This window comes from Oncorhynchus mykiss, chromosome 15 (genome assembly GCF_057628025.1).
Source record: "Oncorhynchus mykiss isolate SJ-2025 chromosome 15, ASM5762802v1, whole genome shotgun sequence".
Lineage (NCBI taxonomy): Eukaryota > Metazoa > Chordata > Actinopteri > Salmoniformes > Salmonidae > Oncorhynchus > Oncorhynchus mykiss.
The window spans coordinates 18661265-18683604 of NC_143036.1; the positions used below are offsets into that span (position 1 = coordinate 18661265).

General features: G+C 43.2%; 1 protein-coding gene across 2 annotated transcripts in view; it reads left to right on the forward strand.

Annotated features, from left to right (window-relative positions):
* The window catches only part of LOC110489724 (heparan-sulfate 6-O-sulfotransferase 1-B), a 100993-nt gene extending 79298 nt beyond the window's left edge, over positions 1–21695 (forward strand). For both annotated transcript variants that reach the window (XM_021562515.3, XM_090199418.1), the window contains exon 2: positions 19719–21695. In XM_021562515.3, coding sequence (XP_021418190.1) covers positions 19719–20430 — 712 coding nt within the window. In that variant the 3' untranslated portion in view covers positions 20431–21695. The remainder of the gene's footprint in view (positions 1–19718) is intronic.
* The last annotated feature ends 645 nt before the right edge of the window (positions 21696–22340 follow it).

Here is a 22340-nt window from a genome sequence, read left to right on the forward strand (position 1 = left end):
TGGTGGCTGACTAAATACTTTTTTGCCCCACTGTACATACACACAAAGAAGCATTATTAAAAAATAAATATACATATATATCAAACTTGCAGCAGCACTATCAAGGTTCTTATTAGCTATTTCCAGCCTTAGCTGAGACAATGAGCAAATAATTAGTTTTTAGATTTTACAGCACCTTACATTTCCCTAATCACCCCATTCACTCTGTCCAATTTGAAATATAGTTGAGTAGTGGAGACCAGAGTCTATCAAACTTGGGCTGTCTCTTGCGGATGTCATAAGTGAGCGTTTCAAGAGGGAGAATGTCAACAATCTGGTCAATCCACATTTAAAATTTAGGAGAGGTCTTAGAGGCCCACAATAGAAGAATACATTTCTTAGCAAAGTATGTAATAGTCATAATCACATTTTGTCTGTCAGGATCAAGAACAAAGTCCTGCTGGACATTAAGAAGATAGATACACGGGGTCATATCAAACTGTACATCTAGTATTTTCTGTGCAGCAGTATGTACAGATTCTGGCAATCTCCCTACAGCTCCAAAATACATGCATATAGGTTCCGCTTTCAGAGGTACATCTTTTACAGTTAGGAGAAATGTCTGTTTTCATTCTATGGAGTCTCAAAGGAGTGTAATACAATGTGTACAAACATTTGTAATTAGATTCTTTAATTTTTACATTAGTAGAGGAGCAGTATACCCTTTTGCAAACCTCCGCCCATTTCTCATCACTGATAGTCAGACCAAGGTCCTTTTCCCAGATTATTTTCAAAGGAGTAAAGGAGGAGCCTCCTTTCTCAGAAAGGAGTCTATATATATATATATATATATATATATATATAAAATATTAATAAAATATATTTTGCCTTTAATGGATTGTGCTGTGACAAGAAGGGTTTCAACTTCATTCAACTGAGTTCTAAACCTCCTCTTGAAAGTAAATGAGGAAATGACATGTCTAATTTGAAGAGATATATTTTTTTTAATGGGATCTTGGCACATTGAATTCACTGCAGAGCTCTTGAAAGGATTTCAGTGTAGTGGTTTTCTGATGAAATAGGTCTGAAAAGGTCCTGATTCCTAGAGTATGCCAAAGATTAAAGTTGGCATCACTCAGGGCTTTTGGCAAGTCTGGGTTGCCTACTATAGGCGAGTGAGAACATATTTGGGAGAAAATGCCCAGGTATTTCTTACAGTCCCTCCACGCTAGTAGGATGCTGTAAATCAAAGGTTTAGGCTATGTTGCCCACTTCACTAAAGTTATTAATGAATATAATTCAGCTTAGGGGCAATGAACCACAGGATTGGGCTTCTATCTGAATCCACTTTGACTCTTGTCTGTTTGTGATCCATGTTAGCATGTTGCGGATTTGGGCAGACCAGTAGTACAATTGAAGGGAGGGAAGGGCAAGACCACCCTTAGATTCAGGTTTCGATAGAGTGGAGAACTTGATCCTAGGTCTTTTATTGCCCCATATAAATTTGGTGATGCTTTGGTTAGTTGTTTTGAAAAAGGAAACTGGGAGATAGCATGGGAGCATCTGAAATAAATAGTTCAGTCTAGGGAGGATGTTCATACGGATGACATTAATAGTAAGCTAATTGGGAGGGAGATCCAGGTTTGGAGATCATTCTTGATTCGATCCAGGAGTGGAAGATCATTTTTCTTGAAAAGGTTATTCAGATCTGGTGTTATGAAGATCCCAAGGTATTGAAACCCCTGTGTCTTCCATTGGAATGGACATAGTGTCTTCATAGAGCTGGTGAGTGTAATATTGAGAGGGCAGACAGTGGATTTGTTAAAATGTATCTTATAACCTGAAAACTTGCCATACTGAGCAATTGTGTCTAAAATGGGAGGGATTTCTCAGGGTTGGATATGTAGAGCAAGACATCATCCGTGTAAAGCGAAATCTTGTGCTGCAGGCCGCCTGCAGAAACACCCATAATACCTGGATTGCTCCTTATCAACTCTGCCAGAGGCTCCGTCCCCAACAAGTAGAGCAGCGGGGACAGCGAGCACCCTTGTCTTGTGCCCCGACCCAAAGGGAATCTGTCAGAGTTCAGTCCGTTAGTAGTCACCATGGCATTTGGATGAGAGTATAGTGATTTGATCCATTTAATAAACCTTGGGCCCATATTTAACTTTTCTAAGACTGGGAACAGAAAGCTCCTTCTTAGCATCCATTGAAGCCAGCAGGACCCCAGACAGGGGTCGTCTGTGCGTTTACTTGATCAATAATATCAAAAAGACGGTGAATGTTATCAGAAGAGAATCTGTCTCTAATAAATCCAGTTTGGCCCGCTTTTATTATTTTGGGAAGAAGAGTGTTTAGTCTTTTGGCGAGCAATTTGGTAATTATCTTGTAGTCGAAATCCAACAAGCTTATGGGCCGGGAGGATGAGCGGGATAGAGGGTCCTTGTCTTTTTTGAGCAACACTGTAATGCGAGCTGTGTGCATGGAGTCTGGGAGAACTCAGTTTTTGCAAAAATCATCCAGCATTGGCATGAAGATAGGGCTGAGCTGGGGCCAAAAAGCTTTGTTGAACTCTCTGGGGAATCGATCTGGGCCTGGGGACTTATTAGGGGGCATGGAGGTAATTGCCTCCAGGATCTCCTCAGGAGTAAAGGGGGAGTTGAGATCTTCTTGGTCGGTCTCTGATAGTTTAGGTAGAGAGATTCCCTCTAGGAAAGAGTGGAGTTCTGCCTCTGTGTGTTTTCTCTGAGGTATATAGTTTGCAGTAAAAATCATGAAAAGTTCAATTGGATCTTTTTTGCATCATATGTGACCTCGTCCTCTGCTGTTCGGATAGCCATGAATGTACGTTCTGACAGCTGTTTTTTTAATTGGTAAGCAAGCAATCTACTAGGCCTATTGCTATACTCATGGTATTTCTGTTTAGTAAAGAAACATTTTTCAGTCCAAATTCAGTTCGGCTTTGGCTGCTTTAAGTTGACTCCAGGAGGTGCTGTCTGGGGATTGTTTATGTACTATTCACAGCATTCCAGCTCCCTCTCGAGATCTAGCCTGTGTGCTTCCATTGCTTTTTCCTTAGAGGAAGCATATGCAATTAGATGACCTCTTAGTGTGGCTTTAGCAGCATCCCACATTGTGGCCGGAGAAACAGGAGAATCTTTGTTGCCGTGTGTGTTGTTGTCTATCCATGTAGTTACCAATGTATGGAACGCTTCGTTTGATAACATGGAGGTGTTGAATTTCCAGCTCTTTGACCTCGGGATGTTTTTGCAGAGGTCAAAGCGAAGGAGGACAAAGGCGTGATCTGAAAGTGCTATGGGTCCGATTGAACATGTGGCTGAATTTATGAAAATCTTTGGGATAAAAATGTAATCTATACGGGAGTAGGTGTTATGGACATTAGAGTAGTATGTATAGTCCATAGATGAGCTATTGGTCTCTCTCCAGATATCTATCAGTCCCATCTCTTTAGTAAGAGAGTTCAACATCATTGCAGATCTAGGATTTGTGGTGGGGACTTGAGATGATTTGTCTAGGGTTGGGTTAAGGGTACAATTAAAATCTCTGGCTACCACGCCAAAGGAAACACAATGCTCATTGAACAGGGTTATCATTTTTGACATGAAAGCAGGACTATCTGTGTTAGGGGCGTATATGTTTAAGATAGTAATTGGTTGACCATACAGTGACCCAGTTATCAAAATAAATCTCCCCTCTGGATCAGATATGTTTTTTGTCAATTATGAATGGAACATTCGTATGGATAAGTATGGCTGTGCCTCTACTGTTTGATTTGAAAGATGAGAAATACACCTGTCCCACCCAAGCTCTGCGGAGTTTGGCATGTTCGGCATCACAGAGGTGTGTCTCTTGTAATAGCGAGATGTCTGCTTTTTCCTTTTTTAGAGCACATAGTATATTTTTCCGTTTTACTGCATGACCTAGACCATGGCAGTTCCATGTCAATAGATTTAAGGTGCTAGTCATCGTCAACGAACAGTAATTGAACTTTAGTGCAAGTCATCTCTGGGTAAAAGTGGATAGTAATTACAGCTGCGTTCACATAAAAGGAAAATAAATGGTGTACATAAAATAACAATTTCTGAACACCCCAGCCGAGTTCCCAAACAACTAGACATATCCCGTTAGATCTATTACCCCCCGCTCAGTCTCAATTCTGTGTTCCGAAAAAAAACTAAAAAAACGGGAACAACGTCTCCCCCTCCCCACCAAAGAAATGCCTCATTCTCTCCTCTCCACCCCGCATTGAGTAAATGACAACGTAGCCCCGTCCAGACCACATTAAAAGAGGGAGAAAATAAAATCAATAGCCCAGCCTACATATACCTCCCCCACAGGGAACCACAAGTAATAATAGAGGGGGGCTTCTTGGAGGCCTTTTCTGTCGCTAATGCTCGAGTCCAGGTAAAAATGTTGCCTTTTGTAGCTGCCATGACTTTTTGACTAAAGCTAAAGGAGTTTAAACCTGAAGTGGAGGTAAGATTAGGAATTGGAAACTACTTGTGAGGAGCTCTTAGTTCATGCGGCCATCTCGTTCAAGGGTCACGTGATCCCCGCTTGCAAACTTTTACTACTACGACAGACAACCCACCTCAAAGTTATGCAAGTATCTCAAAATGCAGTTTGCAGCACGCACAAAACAAATATTAGTCAGCAGGGATCTTAATCCAGGAGGGAATTGTTACCAAGTAGCTTGATCTTGCAAGCTAATGTTAGCAATTAGCTAAACCCAGCTGGAGAGAATTTAGATATATACCTTACAAACATAAGTAGTGAATGTCATACAAGTGTAACTTGATCACCTCACTTAAGTTTGCGCTGCAGGAGTAACTCACCTCATGAAGCTTACATTTTGCTTGTTGCACTTCTTTGTAAACAAACACACATAGCTGTCTCAAACCGCTGTTTTGGGAAACTAGTACTGGAAAGCTTCATACTGAAAAATTATCTAATGGGTGAAATGAACGCGATCAGCTTTATCTATTACCTAGTGCACAAGTTGACTGGAGGTGGTTATTTAAAAAGTACTAGTATTCAAAGCCCAGAAAATGTCACTTACCAGAATGCTAACAACATTTTAACAAGTACTAAGGAATCCTCAGAGAACTGATAACTAAATGCTAACGAGTGCATTGCGAACATTTTGTGACCTAAAGTATACAATTAACTAAAGAATGCTACACAGTTTGCTGCGCGCACAAAACAAATATTAGCCAGCAAGGCTCTTGATCCAGGAGAGGATTGATTATCTGCGGTTACCAAGCAAATGCCTGCTTTTGGAAGAAGCTAACTAGCTACTAAATTAGCAAACCAAATGCACAACTGAAGAACATCTATCACATTAGACTGTTAGCTTATAAGATATCTAGCTGGCAAACATTTAGTTGTGAATTCCATACTGTAATTATATCACCCGGCGTATGCTGCACGACAGTAAGTGACTCAATAATCCGGTCTCATCATTGTGTGCCTGTAAACAATCACCACGTGACAGGGGGACTACCGTAAACTACATAACAATGTGACAGGTGAAATGAAGAATGCGATGTTCTTTATCTCCTAACGTATTGCTCAATTTGACTGCAGGTATCTACTTAAAAAGTAGACACAAATATTCACATTTATTAAGACTTTCAACGGTATTGAAAAACCATCCTGTGGCTTTTTCTAAATACCCCGGTATATAGTGTATAATGTATACCACACAAGCCTAGTTTGCACAAACTGTCACAAACCGTCTCAGGGAACCTCATCTGCATGCTCCTCGTCCTCACCAGGGTCTTGACCTGACTGCAGTTCGGCATCGTAACCGACTTCAATTGGCAAATGCTCACCTTTGATGGCCACTGGCACACTGGAGAAGTGTGCTCTTCAGAGATTAATTCCTGTTTCAACTGTGCTGGGCAGATGGCGTCGTGTGGGCAAGTGGTTTGTCGATGTCAAAGTTGTGAACATAGTGCCCAATGGTGGTGGTGGGGTTATGGTATGGGTAGGCATAAGCTACGGACAATGAACACAACTGCATTTTATCGATGTCAATTTGAATGCACATAGATACCGTGTCGAGATCTTGAGGCCCATTGTCGTGCCAGTCATCCGTCGCCATCACCTCCCGTTTCAGTATGATAATGCACGACCCGATGTCGCAAGGAACTCTACACAATTCCTGGAAGCTGAAAATATCCCAGTTCTTCCATGGCTTGCATACTCACCAGACATGCCACCCATTGAGCATGCTTGGGATGCTCTGGATCAACATGTACAACCGCGCCTTCCAGTTCCGCCAATATCCAGGAACTTCGCACAGCCATTGAAGAGGAGTTGGACAGCATTCCACAGGCTACAATTCACTCCCTGATCAACTCTATATGAAGGAGGTGTCATGCTGCACGAGGCACAGTGGTCTTCTGATCCACGCCTCTACCTTTTTTTTGTAAGGTGTCTGTAACCAACCGATGCATATCTGTATTCCCAGTCATGTGAAATCCATAGATTAGGGCCTAATGAATTTATTTCAATTGACTGATTTCCTTACATGAACTGTAACTCAGTGAAATCTTTGAAATTGTTGCGTGTTGCGTTTTTTAAAATATTTTTGTTCAGTGTAGGTTTAGAATGAAAGTATAATTACAAAAACGGAGGCAACAGTCGGAGGCAACACTTAAATATATGTATAATTTGCTTATGCTGTATACCATAGAATTAACAGTTTTCTCAACAAACTGAATTGTAAACAGTACATGATTTATTTGTATTTTTATAATAACTAGCATGTCACAACACTCAAAAATGCAAATATGCACAACATGCAAAAATAGCATGAATCGAGAAAGGCACTGAACATAACAGCATCTTTTGTGATTAAGTCAATGACTCAATATAGTTTCTAAGTAGAAGTGTAATTCCAAACCCCAGGCTACATGTTCAATCTCTTGTCTATTTAGAATCAAAGATCAAGAGTGTCTATTTAAAGGAAGTACTTCCCCTTCATATCTACAGTATTAAGGCTGTAGGGAAGGATTATCATTTCTATTTTGTATTTATCTTTGAATGTTAATGTTCATTCCCTATTTATTATCTATGATCAGGAAATACTATTTAACGGAAATACTCCACTCCCTATCTGTCATAGTGCCCCTCTGCATCTCCATATCTACAGTATTATATTATGGCTGTAGAGGAGGCTCATTTGAGACTAATCTAAGATGACATGTTCCACTGGAACGCAGAGTAGAAAGAACAGCAACCTGGAAGATGTTACAGTGCTAATGATATGCGGCCATCTTGGTGAAGTGCACAGGCAATTTGCTGTAAATGTATTAGTGGTCTCCGTGATATCGGTATCACCCAACCCATTATATCATTATTTAGGGTATGGGCTTATTGATGTTCTAATGAAGATTATTTGGTGTCGTATCGCATTTCTGTGTTGAGATGTTGCTGTCCAAATACCTCACAATGGTATTATCATTGATAAACACGGAATAAAAAATAATTGCAATGTTCAAGACGAGTCAAGTTCCGCTGTTCACACTGATAATCCCAGAGAAGCACAAGATGAGCCATCTTTTAGGTATCTACTTCAAATGTACGTCCAATACCATTGTCTTCGATTCCTATAGATGCCTTTTTTTAAATCTCTTTCTCAAAATGGACACTGATGAAGCAATAGTAATTCAAATGGCCTCGGGATACAGACACTTAACTCCCTCTCACTTACTTAATGCACTCCGGAAATCTAAAGCGCTTTCTTTGAGAGAAACTTTCCGTTGAGAGTCAACAGCGCTGTTGTGTTCGACAAGGCCTCTGAAAGGCTATGTAAATCCTTGCTCTATATCCCCCACGTTCAAGTCAAGTACTTCTGGCCCCCGAAAAGCTGAAAAGAGACTGCGTTCTGAGTTGTTTGCTGTTGCGGCTGAATGCTTGGTTAGACGCCCTGAAGCCAGTCTGTGCAGCCTCTCGCTGTAGCCTAAAAACGACGGTGTTGCTTGCCGTGTTCCCACTACCAGTGTTATTGATGTGTTTTCCTTTGAAATCCTGTGTTCCCGGGAATCTTCAAAGGGTCTTTAATGGGTTTTAATGTGACGTTGGAATTAGACGCCTCACTGTTGCGGCGGTGGCAGGTTTAGGTGTAACTAACCCAGTGGTGCTCCACGAAGTGTCTCTTCCCCCAGTGTTGAATTATTCAGCGTCGCTCTATTTTCACAGTTTGAGAATGCCAGCGGGGTGTTCTTAGTGGAAGACGAATAGAGATGGAGAATTGTGTGTGGGTGTGCCTCACTGCCTGCATATGTGCCTATGAGGTGGCCTTCTTCAACCAAGTAGTACACCACTAAGTCCCTGTCTGGCGACACTAGGCTGCATACTAATTGAAAAACCATGAAGCCCCAGCAAATACAAAGAAAGTGCACGTGTGGATTGGAGGAGGCTACGTGTCCAGAACCAGTCCGAATCTAGTCTACCTCCTGTCTGTTCATCTGTTTTTCCTTTCTCCTTTCTTTCTTTCTTTCGTTCTTCAATCTGAAATGTGTGTTGAGTGCCTTTAACATCTGGCCCCGGGCCCCCAGAGTCCTCTTCAGCACTGAAGCCCCTCTCAAATCCCGTAGACTGTCGTCTCTCCTATCAGCATGACAGGGCCTCTTTCTCTCTTTCTCTCTCTCTGCGGGTTCATCTCAATAGTCTAAGCTGGCTCATCTCCGCTCTTCCATCTGCACGGATGTGGAAGAACCTGACAGAGGAAATGACATGACACTCATACACAATCCATGTCTCAATTGTCTCAAGGCTTAAAAATCCTTATTTAACCTGTCTCCTCCCCCTCCTTTACACTGATTGAAGTGGATTTAACATCAGGGTAACATCAGGGATCATAGCTTTCATCTGTTCAGTCTATGTCATGGAAAGAGCAGGTGTTCCTAATGTTTTGTCCACTCAGTGACAGTTTCCAGATCACTGCAGATGAAAGAAGATAGAGGAGAGGAAACTATTGAGATACACACTTGCTCTAGGACTTTACTAGCCACAGCCCCACAGACCTCTCTCACCTGCCCACCCTTCTGAGAATATTACCAGCTGGACAGTGTTTCCTCTGCCATTGTATAGGCAGGGCGGGCTCCCCTGCTGGATCTCTTGCCCCCCACCTAAAGGATTGGACTGTTGGTGTCAGAGGATGTTGCCTCAGAGGCCTTTGCATGTGGCCTGGAGAAATTAACTGGGGATAAGACTGCAGCTGGGTGATGCTGAGGTTAGTCAAAGGTGTCACACTAAATAGGAAGCAACTTCATTTGGACGTTGTAGTAGGTGCATTCATTTTGTTCCCTTGCCGTTGTACCCGCCAAACTCTACCCCGGGAACAGTATATTCAGGTGTTGACGCCATGCCAATTGAAGATGACATCAAGTCAATTCAAGGCGGACAACCAAGGACTTCATCACTTTCTTGCTGTCCCTTTTGGCGCTGACGTCCCGCTTAGAAATGGCTTCCCCTGTTTCCTGTTTGTTGTGTAGAAAATAATTAGTTTAAAATCTAGTCCCTATGGAATCGGGAGTGGAGAATGGGTAATCCTCCTCACCCAGAGAGAGCTAGTTTTTCTGCAGAGAAAGAAAAGAAGTGAGGAGTGCCTACTGACGTGAGGAGTGACTACTGACGTGAGGAGTGACTACTGACGTGAGGAGTGACTACTGACGTGAGGAGTCCCTACTGACGTGAGGAGTGCCTACTGACGTGAGGAGTGACTACTGACGTGAGGAGTGACTACTGACGTGAGGAGTGCCTACTGACGTGAGGAGTGCCTACTGACGTGAGGAGTGCCTACTGACGTGAGGAGTGCCTACTGACGTGAGGAGTGCCTACTGACGTGAGGAGTGACTACTGACGTGAGGAGTGACTTCTAAATATCAGATGGGAGTCTTAAGAGACATTCCAATAATAATAACAATAATATAGTCTGTCAATGACCTACTCTTTGAGAAACACACGCATACATTTATATCCACAGATTTACACACACAGATGCTTTAAACAACATACTGAAACCATAGTCATACATTTTCACTACACATCAAATAGGCTAGTGGCCAATCCTCAAAAAGGCCTTTAGTTTTTGATAGCTGTAGTTTTTGCCTTTAGTTTTTGATAGCTGTAGTTTTTGCATTTTGTTTTTGATAGCTGTAGTTTTTGCCTTTAGTTTTTGATAGCTGTAGTTTTTGCCTTTAGTTTTTGATAGCTGTAGTTTTTGCCTTTAGTTTTTGATAGCTGTAGTTTTTGCATTTAGTTTTTGATAACAAACACAACAATTTTACATCTTTAATGTCTCCCATTTTGTGAAATGGATGGTTGTGGGAAAATATTTTACTGCAAAAGTGGTTAAATTGACAGATATTGTGACCACCCCCTAAACTCAAAACATGCAGTATAATGTCTGGCTGGACGGGGATGGGCCACATAAGATCATGTAACCTAATATTGCAAGCTCTAATATAGCAAAAATTGGAATACAAGTAGTCCGTTGTCTGTCCTACATACACAAACAAACAGCATTAGGAGATCTTAATGCTTCTTGGTATTATAGACCTGTAAACACAGAGATGGAATAGGTGGAAATATCAACTACAAATTATTTATGATGAATGTAAGCTTTACTTTTAGGTCGCTGATAAATAGACAACTTTCCAAGTCAAACGTGCTGACATTCAGTGCTTGTTGGTCCTGCTAGACAAAAATACACATAGTTACATGTTTTTTGATGATGTAGTTATTGTAATCTAATGGGCTTGAAGGAAAACAAGTGGGCTGAAACAATGAAAACTGTCATTTATTTTCAGTCAAAAGGTCCTCTATAGATGTTATGTTAAGCTTCTTGAAATTACGTTAGGGGACCCCCTAGATTTGACTGCCACGATAACGTTAAATGGTGGTTTAATCAGCTGTATTTACATGTTTTAAATGAGACATCTTTCAAATTTGTGTACTCTACTTATGACCTGTACGCAATAAAAATGTTGTCCAATACAGCTATGTTGGGTATCCAGTAGGCCTGCCATAATGACACTCAAACACCATCGTCTGGATATAGAAAAGGCAGCTGACTGCTTGGTACCAACTGTGTTATAACCTGTACCTCCAGGATTGGGCTCTTAAGTCACCTCCTTATTATTAAGAAGTAAGCTTTGATTCATTGCTAGTCCGAAAAGGCTGCCTGAATCCAACATGACCTTCCCGGTGGCTCGCTGCATTTGTGATGCGCATTGGGACGTTGTCGTGCACTCTTATGCTGTTTGGGTTGAGCTGTCTGCCCTGTCCTCGATAGGCCCATGCCACCATCAGTCCTCCCCTCTGGCAGTTACTAGAGACAGAGACATGTCAGGAGGCCATTCACCAGCCAAGATGCCATCTGGATAGTGCTGCTGTGCATTGCCCTTATATGTACCTATTTTGTTACCACCAATGGCTGGCCAGCCCATGTGACACCTGAAGAATGAGCTCTCATGCTGGGGTGACTCATGCATTGATCTGGGAAACTGTGCACTAATCCCAACACCTCTATAAGGACATAATGGCATACTTGGCAAAGGAATTATTTTCAAATATATATGTGACTGGGGCTGTGCTCATAACCAACGCCTCACAACCAACGCTTCATAGTCTATGACCTACACTCTAAGTAACCTCTAGGAAACCTGAGGTCACCCTCAGGTTCTGTCACTCTACTCATGTCCTGCTGATCCTGCCCCCAGACCCTAATCACAACCAACTACCCAGAGTAAATATTGGCCAAATAATCATCCTACATGACTTCCAAATGAATATAAAGGAAAATGTAGGACTTTACCTGCAGGACTTTTTGCCACATTCAACATAACAAACTCTGGTCACACTTTATTTGGATAGTCCCATCTGCTCTACAGATGGTCATACTATCTGCAACTGCATGCTAAGGTTAGGGTTAGGTTCAGAATAAGGTTAAGGTTAGAGCTAGGGTTAGTAGATGGTTAGTTTAAATGTTTCTGATTAGTCTGTAGAGCATCTACAGATGGACTAACCAAATAAACTGTTACCAACACTCCAACCACATGTCAGTTAGGTGTTGGAAAGATCTAAGGGAAGGTCTGTTTCTGACAGCTCTTTCACAGACTCTCTCTTTAACAAGTGGACAACCAACCATTCCACTACTGGAGTAGATTAAGATGTTACTGGGATCCCCATTAACCGACACCAATGACTACAGCTAGTTTTCCTGGGGTCCGACACATTTTTTATTTTATTTTTTTTATTTCACCTTTATTTAACCAGGGAGGCTAGTTGAGAACATGTTCTAATTTACAATTGCGACCTGGCCAAGATAAAGCAAAGCAGTTCGACATATACAACAACACAGAGTTACACATGGAGTTAAACAAACATACAGTCAATAATACAGTAGAAAAGTAAGTATATATACAATGTGAGCAAATGAGGTGAGATAAGGGAGGTAAAGGCCACGGAAGGTGAGTTGTATGGCATTGAAGCTCATCTGGAGGGTTGTTAACACAGTGTCCAAAGAAGGGCCAGAAGTATACAGAATGGTGTCGTCTGCGTAGAGGTGGATCAGAGACTCACCAGCAGCAAGAGCGACATCATTGATGTATACAGAGAAGAGAGTCGGTCCAAGAATTGAGCCATGTGGCACCCCAACAGAGACTGCCAGAGGCCCGGACAACAGGCCTTCCAATTTTACACACTGAACTCTATCAGACAAGTAGTTGGTGAACCAGGCGAGGTAATCATTTGAGAAACCAAGGCTATCGAGTCTGCAGATGAGGATGTGGTGATTGACAGAGTCGAACGCCTTGGCCAGGTCAATGAATACGGCTGCACCGTATTGTTTCTTATCGATGGCGGTTAAGATATCGTTTAGGACCTTGAGCATGGCTGAGGTGCACCCATGACCAGCTCTGAAACCAGATTGCATAGCGGAGAAGGTATGGTGGGATTCGAAATGGTCGGTAATCTGTTTGATGACTTGGCTTTCGAAGACCTTGGAAAGGCAGGGTAGAATAGATATTGGTCTGTAGCAGTTTGGGACAAGAGTGTGTGTCCCCCTTTGAAGAGGGGGATGACCGCAGCTGCTTTCCAATCTTTGGGAATCTCAGACGACACAAAAGAGAGGTTGAACAGGCTAGTAATAGGGGTTGCAACAATTTTGGCAAATAATTTTAGAAAGAAAGGGTCCAGATTGCCCGGCTGATTTGTAGGGGGCCAGATTTTGCAGATCTTTCAGAACATCAGCTGACTGGATTTGGGAGAAGGAGAAATGGGGAAGGCTTGGGCGAGTTGCTGTGGGGGGTGCAGTGCTGTTGACCGGGGTAGGGGTAGCCAGGTGGAAAGCATGGCCATCCATAGAAAAATGCTTATTGAAATTCTCAATTATAGTGGTTTATCGGTGGTGACAGTGTTTCCTATCCTCAGTGCAGTGGGCAGCTGGGAGGAGGTGTTCTTATTCTCCATGGACTTTACAGTGTCCCAGAACCTTTTTGAGTTTGTGTTGCAGGAAGCAAATTTCTGCTTGAAAAAGCTAGCCTTGGCTTTTCTACCTGCCTGTGTATATTGGTTTCTAGCTTCCCTGAAAAGTTGCATATCACGGGGGCTGTTCGATGCTAATGCAGAACGCCATAGGATGTTTTTGTGTTGGTTAAGGAGAGTCAGGTCTGGAGAGAACCAAGGGCTATATATGTTCCTGGTTCTAAATTTCTTGAATGGGGCATTCTTATTTAAGATGGTGAGGAAGGCATTTAAAAAAAAAAAACAGGCATCCTCTACTGATGGGATGAGGTCAATATCCTTCCAGGATACCCCGGCCAGGTTGATTAAAAAGGCCTGCTCGCTGAAGTGTTTCAGGGAGCGTTTGACAGTGATGAGTGGAGGTCGCTTGATCGCTGACCCACTACGGATGCAGGCAATGAGGCAGTGATCGCTGAGATCTTGGTTGAAAACAGCAGAGGTGTATTTAGAGGGCAAGTTGGTTAGGATAATATCTATGAGGGTGCCCATGTTTACGGCTTTGGGGTGGTACCTGGTAGGTTCATTGATAATTTGTGTGAGATTGAGGACATCAAGCTTAGATTGTAGGATGGCTGGGGTGTTAAGCATGTTCCAGTTTAGGTTGCCTAGCAGCACGAGCTCTGAAGAATAGATGGGGGGCAATCAGTTCACATATGGTGTCCAGAGCACAGCTGGGGGCAGAGGGTGGTCTATAGCAGGCAGCAACGGTGAGAGACTTGTTTTTAGAGAGGTGGATTTTTAAAAGTAGAAGTTCAAATTGTTTGGGTACAGACCTGGATAGCAGGACAGAACTCTGCAGGCTATATTTGCAGTAGATTACAACCCCGCCCCTTTGGCCGTTCTATCTTGTCTGAAAATGTTGTAGTTAGGGATTAATTTTTGGTGGTCTTCCTAAGCCAGGATTCAGACACGGATGGAACATCCGGGTTGGCAGAGTGTGCTAAAGCAGTGAATAAAACAAACTTAGGGAGAAAGCTTCTAATGTTAACATGATGTTAACATAACATTATGTTAACATTAGTAGTTAACATAATGAAAAAGACAATACAGAAAAAAATACTTCACAATTTACATTTTAAAAACAGTAACAAAGACATTAGACATATAGTTATTTTTTTGAACCTTTATTTAACTAGGCAAGTCAGTTAAGAACAAATTCTTATTTACAATGACGGTCTAGGAACAGTGGGTTAACTGCTTTGTTCAGGGGCAGAACGACAGATTTTTACCTTGTTAGCTAGGGGATTCGATCTAGCAACCTTTCAGTTACTAGTCCAACACTCTAACCACTAGGCTACCTGCCGCCCCTATACAGGCATTACTGTTATACATTCAGGCTGAGATAACATTCCAGTTTGTTAATGGGTCTCGTTGGCATTGAAGCGGCATCTGCCTGAATCCAACTGTTGTAGAAATGGAAACTGATCACCTCGCAGCCCTGAATATCCTGCCAGCCATACAGGAAGGATACTGGCCTTGTCGCTGCAGCTTGCCCAGAGTCAGTTAGCTGTGCAAGCTGGTCAGGCCCCAGAACTACAACCACTACTGGCTACTTTGTCTACTCACCCTGTTAGGACACACTCATGTCCTGTAACCTCAAAGACGTTGAATCCACCAAAGACGTTGAATCCACCTATACGCTACTAGAGTGGCTGACTGTTGTATTACAGGTTGCTTTCCTGTTACTTGGTTATGCTACTATGTACTTGTGTTGTGAAAGACATGAACACCATCTAGTTGGCTTCAGCTTTTCATACACAGCGGAGGCATGACAGTGCCACTCACAGTTCTCATACCAAGAGACGTATGAAACCCTTCTAAAATATATCTATCAATTTACCCACTTTTGCAGTAAAATATTTGTACACAACCATCCATTTCATAAAGGGGATACATTAGAGGTGGGAAAAGATGGTTGTGTTTTGTTCTACCTCAGGTAGGGGTATCACAGCCTTGCCACTAGCCTAAAAAAAAGTCACATGGCCATAGAAGGGACACACATCTTCCAAGCTAATGCTAGCAGGATGCCACTGAGTCTCGACTTTCCCCCAGCCCTCTCTCCTAACCCCATGTTTACCTGCAGGATCTTATACTTTTCACCCATTTGAGCCACACGCCAAAGTGCTCGAGAGAGAGAGCAAAATGGTGACTTCTAGAGAGATAATGAAGCAGCACTACTTCAGCAAAGTGTCAGTCAACAGAGCTAAATCCTGAGCCGTATGACCAGCCTGCTACGCCTCAGTAATAAGGCTAAAGCCTTGGCCAGTATTAGTATTGACTGGCCGCGCGTAAAGCGGGCAGGTAGGTAATTACCAGGTTATTGGCTCATGCAGCCACCCTCTAATGCTGTCGGGGCATGCACACGGCTGCCCAGTTTAATCACTGTGGAAACAGGGGGAGATGGGTGATTAAAAAGGGAGGGGGGTCTATCAGTAGTCAGGACTCGGCCTCGCACCAATGGGCTCCAGGGGCCTGCAACACCATAATGACCTCATAGGAGAGCGGAATGGAACAAGGCCTCTCCCCTTGGCAGCAAGAGAGATGGGAAGATAAGCAGGAGATGGAGAAAGAGGGGTGACAGAGTGAGATTAGAAAAGAATGAGAGAAAGAGAGAGAGAGGGAAGATTGGTGGTAAGTGGACAAAGGAGAGGAGTGTGAACGGAGTGTGAACGATTTGGGGGGAAGGCGAAGAAAACATTTGGGCGACAGACAAAAAATAGAGAAGAAGAAAGAGAGAGAGATTCTGGAAGTGAGACGGGTTAGAAGGAAAATACTCCTAATTCTCCCTCTTCGCTCCTCTGTATCACTGCAGTGCTCCGCTCCCGCCCTCCCTGCATTGGGACTTTGGCTGAAGTGCCTTTGGTTCTGGTCCAGATATGGCCGGGGCGGTGGAGTGTGTGTGCCTGCGCGGATGGCAGGTGAATGGGAGGATATGTCATCGTAATGGCTCTGTGTAATGTGGTGTCACGCCGTGTGAGGAACAGGCACCATTGTAAAAGGGTGCCTATGCAAGCGTTATTCAGAGGCTTCCACAGCACAGCAGCAGCAGCACAGCACAGCACAGCACAGCACCGGCCCCGGTCACTCTCCTTCCTCCTCTTTGCCATTTTCAATCTTTCTCATTTCACCTCGTGCTGTTTAATTTCCCTTTTCATTCTCTCATTCTCCTCTGTCTCTTTTGTCATGGTTATATTTAACGTTTTCTCTTTCCTTTTCTGAAGCTGTCCTCTATTTACCCCCCCACCCCCTTTCTCGCTCTCTCTCGGTTCTCTTCCCACTCTTTCTCTTTAACTTCCCCTTCGTGTAGCTGTTGCCTCCTACTGTGCATATCTTAACGTCAACATTGTTTGTTCTACTACTCTTAATCTCGGGTTTTTCTTTCATCTTTTCAACCAAAGGCGGCCGACCTATAGTCTTTATGTTGTTAGTTGGAGAACTGGTTGATTTTTAAACTAGCACTTGAGAATCTATTGAGTTTAGTGTTACCTAATTGTTTGAGAAACACTACTCTGTCCATCTATCTCACTCAATGTTGTGAACATAAGAAAACATGGCCTCACTTATCTTTTTAGAGAACACTGTAAAAACGGACGTCACACCGGCTGAGGGGCTTGTCAAAATATTGTGGTATGGATATCTCTTGCGATATGGATATTGGAATGTGATTTCAATTAATTGTGCCGCCTTAATCCGTGTGACTTAATTTACTATACAGTAATTGTAAATCAACATGTTCTCAGTGATTCAAGGAATATTTTGTGCATACTGCCATCAAGTGGCATTGTTATGAATTACATCCTAACTAATACTGTGCTGCCTCCAAGTGTCTGTTTTTAAATGTATGTAAAGTATTTTGTATGTAATGTCTTTTTCTTTATGTGTCGGACCCCAGTAAGACTAGCTGTCAACATTGGCGTTGCCTAATGGGGATCCTAATCAAATCCAAAATCAGTCATGGCTGGTCTCCTACACAAAGAACATGTGTGTGTTATAACACTCGATCCATCTTGTGAGACGCTGTCCTGTTTCTGAAATACCCATCTTATGGCAAATTGTCATCATTATTGCTATCCCATTAGAACAGCGCAGTCAGCATTTGTGGCTGATAGATACTACCAGTATTGGGCCCATCCATCAACAGTGATGCAGAGTTGCTCCGCTGTGGGTGGGTGTGGGAGTGCGACTTTATCGCCTGCTGTGTGGTTGCTTGTGCGTGAATGTGAGTGTGAACTAGATGGTCTGTGTGTGTATGCAAGAGAAAGACACACACTCAAATACAACAGCGTGGTGTCTAGCAAAAACTCTGAGAGAGAGCAGAGAGCAGAGACACAAAGTCTCTGTGTCTCAATTCCAACCCCATCATATCTCATTCTACCAGGTGTGCTGGTGTAGTGAAGGCCCCCCCGGGGGGGGGGGGGGATCCTGCCGTGTCGTACACTATGATTCACTCGTAATGTTGACTGAGCAGAGCGCTAATTTGTAATGAGATCAGAACTCCCACTTGAAACCCACCTCCAGACTCCAGTTCTCCCCAATACAGCTCAGCCATTCATCAAGAAATGCTCATTTTTTCCCCTCTCTTGCATTAGTTCCCCCTCTTATCTTCTCTAGTCATACCAGGGGGCATGGCAGGGAATTGAGGTGTGATACTCTATTCTACTTTTGTTTTGTGCATCTGTTTGCTAAAGGGGATAAACTACTTTTAAAAAGTTAACAGTTCTTTTGTTTCTCAACGTGAGAAAGTGCAATTTTTTTCCACACCCAATCCACTCCAATTATACAAAACTCGCTAATGCGGTCAAGTCCCCTGGAATTTTCCTGAGAATCACGGAAACCCCAAAGGCCTAGAATTCCAAACTCTAAAAGTATTGAACCTTGACTACTCCACTGATACTAGACAGAGGTGGGCGCGATTGGACACGGAATGAGAGACGATAAGAAGAGTAGTTGTCATCCCCTGTGTACCCCTTCGAAGACCTGAAAGTCTGACCTTTTCACCTGCACCTGCCAAAACAAGGGGCTCCTCTTTCCCCCCATCTGTTACCTGGCACAAAATGGCCGCCTTGTTGCGTCACTGTCTCTCTTTTCCAGCCAGGGGTGTAAACTAAGTAGCAGTTGGCTCTATTGTTGATTGAATTGAACTTGGCATTACTGTGCCCACTGTCTCTGTTTTAAAGGTTGTGTTATGACCCGGCAAATGTAGATAAGAGTATAGGGATCACTCTGAATCATTATCAGACCCTGTCTCCAGCTCTCTAACCCAAATCCTATTACCAAGGTCTGTCTGTTTTGCCAAGGCAGTGACCCTTGGCTGTTTCTCTAGTCAGATTGAATCTTAATGTCGTTATGACATAAGTACAGGCCAGACAGTGGAGTTTAATGGGAAGAATAGCGAACAGTTTGTTCATCTGGCGTGTAAAGGAGAACAGGGTTGTGTAGGCGGGGGCTATGGATGTTGGGGTCAGGGTTGGTCAACAACAATACACACACACACACACACACACACACTGCCCCCCGGAGTTGGAATGTATTTACTGTTGTCTCGGTGTCTGTGAATGTCTGGCTGCCGCTGCAGAGCAGTAGAATACCACACCAAGGTCAGGCCTCTTGCCATTGCATGACAGGTATTTGTGATTACACAGATGCAGAGGAATGTTCCGCCCCTGTTTTCTCTCTCGCTCTCCCCATCTTTTATCCTCTGGAGATGATTGTTTCAAGATGTGCGTCACTCCAGGTCTCTGGTCTGGACCCCGTAGCCCCTGAGGTCTGGAATTTTTGCTATCTGGTTAAGCGCCAACAATAATTTCCCCAATATATCAAAACTGAAGTCAATGTCAACATTCACTGCAGTGATTTGTGATGACACGAAGCACCCCTGATTCTTCAGACTGCCTCCCCCCCATTTGAGTACATTTATACGTTTCACAGGTGTGCTCGTCATAATTCACTTCAGTTTTTGACAAAACTTCCAAGTGGTCGGTAGAATGTGCATGGAAATCTTTATATGGTCACTGTTGATCCTTGAAGGCTTCCGTAGTTCATCTCATGTTGAGGAGACCATAGCGAAACCAGATTTGATCCTGCTGACTTAGTCAGTCGTCGCTCATTCGTGTTTCTTGAAATACCACTGTGTTGATTTAGTTTTCAGTCACTGTGATTTGATCTGTTGTGTTTTGCAGGAAGTTCTACTACATCACCCTGCTGAGGGACCCTGTGTCACGCTACCTGAGCGAGTGGCGCCATGTGCAGCGCGGTGCCACCTGGAAGACGTCCCTCCACATGTGCGACGGGCGCACGCCCACGCCCGAGGAGCTGCCGCCCTGCTATGAGGGTACAGACTGGTCCGGCTGCACCCTGCAGCAGTTCATGGACTGCCCCTACAACCTGGCCAACAACCGACAGGTGCGCATGCTCGCCGACCTCAGCCTGGTGGGCTGCTACAACCTCTCCACCGTGCCCGATAAGCGGCGCTCGCAACTTCTCCTCGAGTCAGCCAAGAAGAACCTGCGCGACATGGCCTTCTTCGGTCTGACTGAGTATCAGCGCAAGACGCAGTTCCTGTTTGAGCGCACCTTCCGACTGCGATTCATCCGCCCCTTTGTGCAGTACAACAGCACGCGGGCGGCTGGCGTGGACCTGGACAATGACACGGTGGCGCGCATCGAGGAGCTCAACGACCTGGACATGCAGCTGTATGACTACGCTCGCGACCTCTTCCAGCAGCGCTATCAGTACACTCGGCAGCTGGAGAGACGCGCGCACCGCTTGGCACTTCGGGGTCGCGGTCTCGACCCCCGGGATTTTCTCAGAGATGAGGGCGGTATGGGGGGCGAAGGGACAGCCAGGCTGCCCACAGAGGACTACATGAACCACATCATCAACAGGTGGTAGCCCCCACCCACCTAGACACCCACTTTCCTGACCTCCCCATTGTCTTTCATGGTGAGGTTGCATCAGAGTGATTGTTTAGGAACATTGAAATTTGGCACTTGTGGTCTGGGAAGGAGACTGTTGCAGAGGATTGGGTGACTTACCTATGGACTTTGTATGAGCCAAGCTGTGGGTTGCGGACCAGATGATATCCCTTCTAGCTCCTGGATGACATAAACGTTTTGGTTTTCTTAGACTATGAGGAGAGGTCAGATATTTGTGATTTGAAGCCCATGATAAACCTGAGTCACCCTCTGGAGTTCTAGAAGCAGCAACTGTCTCTACACTCCTCAGATTTTCCTTTACAAAGTAAACAAACTTGTTTTACTTGCCGTTCTATGTCTTAGCCCACAAGAATAACCTATGTGCTTAATAAGTTGTTTGAGGAGTTTCAAAGCAGTGAGATGAGAAATGACCTGTACTTTGGGCCAAAAGCATTTCAATAGTGTCTAAGCGAAGGACATTTCCGACAAGCTATCTTTTTATTTATTCAATTGCTTCTGATCATTTGAAATAGATATTTTTCCAATGTGAGAGACTATTTGGCCCACCTTGATATACAGTATGGCACTTGCAAGTGATATAAAGTCATGATTGTCATAACATACCCATCAATTTGCTGAAAGTTTACTAACATGTATCAAAGTTTAGAGATATATCTTAATATAAATGACGGATAAACAGATTTTTTTTTTACACTTGTATGTTTTTACCATTTTGTCTGAATGTCTATGAAGAGGCCAGTCTCTTTGGTTCCGATGTATTTTAATTCACCCGTTGGATTGTGATCTGTACACTAAAGGAGATGTACATGAATGAGAAGGTAAATGATTGACATGAAGGTTTGTTATGCGATTGTCTAGGAACATTTTCGACCACAGAATCTAGATACAACAATGGATGCTCACCAGGAGACGGACTGGGGGTCTCATACTGAAGGGAGACACTAAAAACAGGAAACACTGTCGTTCTTATTACTTGTACAAAGTTGTGTGTGTGTGTGTGTGTGTGTGTGTGTGTGCGCGCGCGCTTTTGTTTCTGTGCTGTCCCTTCTCTGTTTGGGATCAAGTGTGTCATTTAAAACCAGAATACAATGAACATGTGTAATGGATGGATTATTAGTCAAGGTTGCCATGCTCCCCAAGATGTGTTTTATTTTTAATAATGCATATTTAAATGTCTAAAAGTGCAACAGGTAAAATATTAAAGTTGAAGATTGGACAGCCTCTTTCCAACCACACTCTTTTTTTGTTAATAATCTTTTTTTAAAACATTTCTAAATAGAATGATCCCCTGGAGAACGGTGTGTTTAATTAAAATTCAAACACAATGGGTATGGACATGATATAACCATTATCATTAAATACTGTTGTATATGGAACCTCCATATTTATCCTATTTATAATTCTCCTCACAAAGTCTCCAATCCAACAGCAAATACTGTGACCCCACAGGCATGGCCAGTACTAAAAACATCTGAATGTTTTGGGAGTGTTAAGATGTTAAGGGATTATTATTATTATTAAGGAAATGTGGACCAGTGTGTGCAGATCCTGCAAATCACTCATAGTCTTGTCATCAATAGCAGAATGTTTGTTTGAGTGACTTCTACTTATGTCCCAGGGCTCATAAGCAACCATTTCATGGTAAAGTCTACACCAGTTGTATTCAGTGCATGTGACAAAATAACATTTGATTTGATTTGACAGTCTCCAGAGCAGAGGTCAAACAATGGGTTCCAGAAGATTTCGCTGATGCAAATAATTTTTTATCTTATTTGGGAAAGGTGTGTGTGTGTGGACATGTTTAACTATACTTGTGGGGACTAGAAGTCCCCACAAGAATAGTAAATAAACAACATTTTGGCCAAC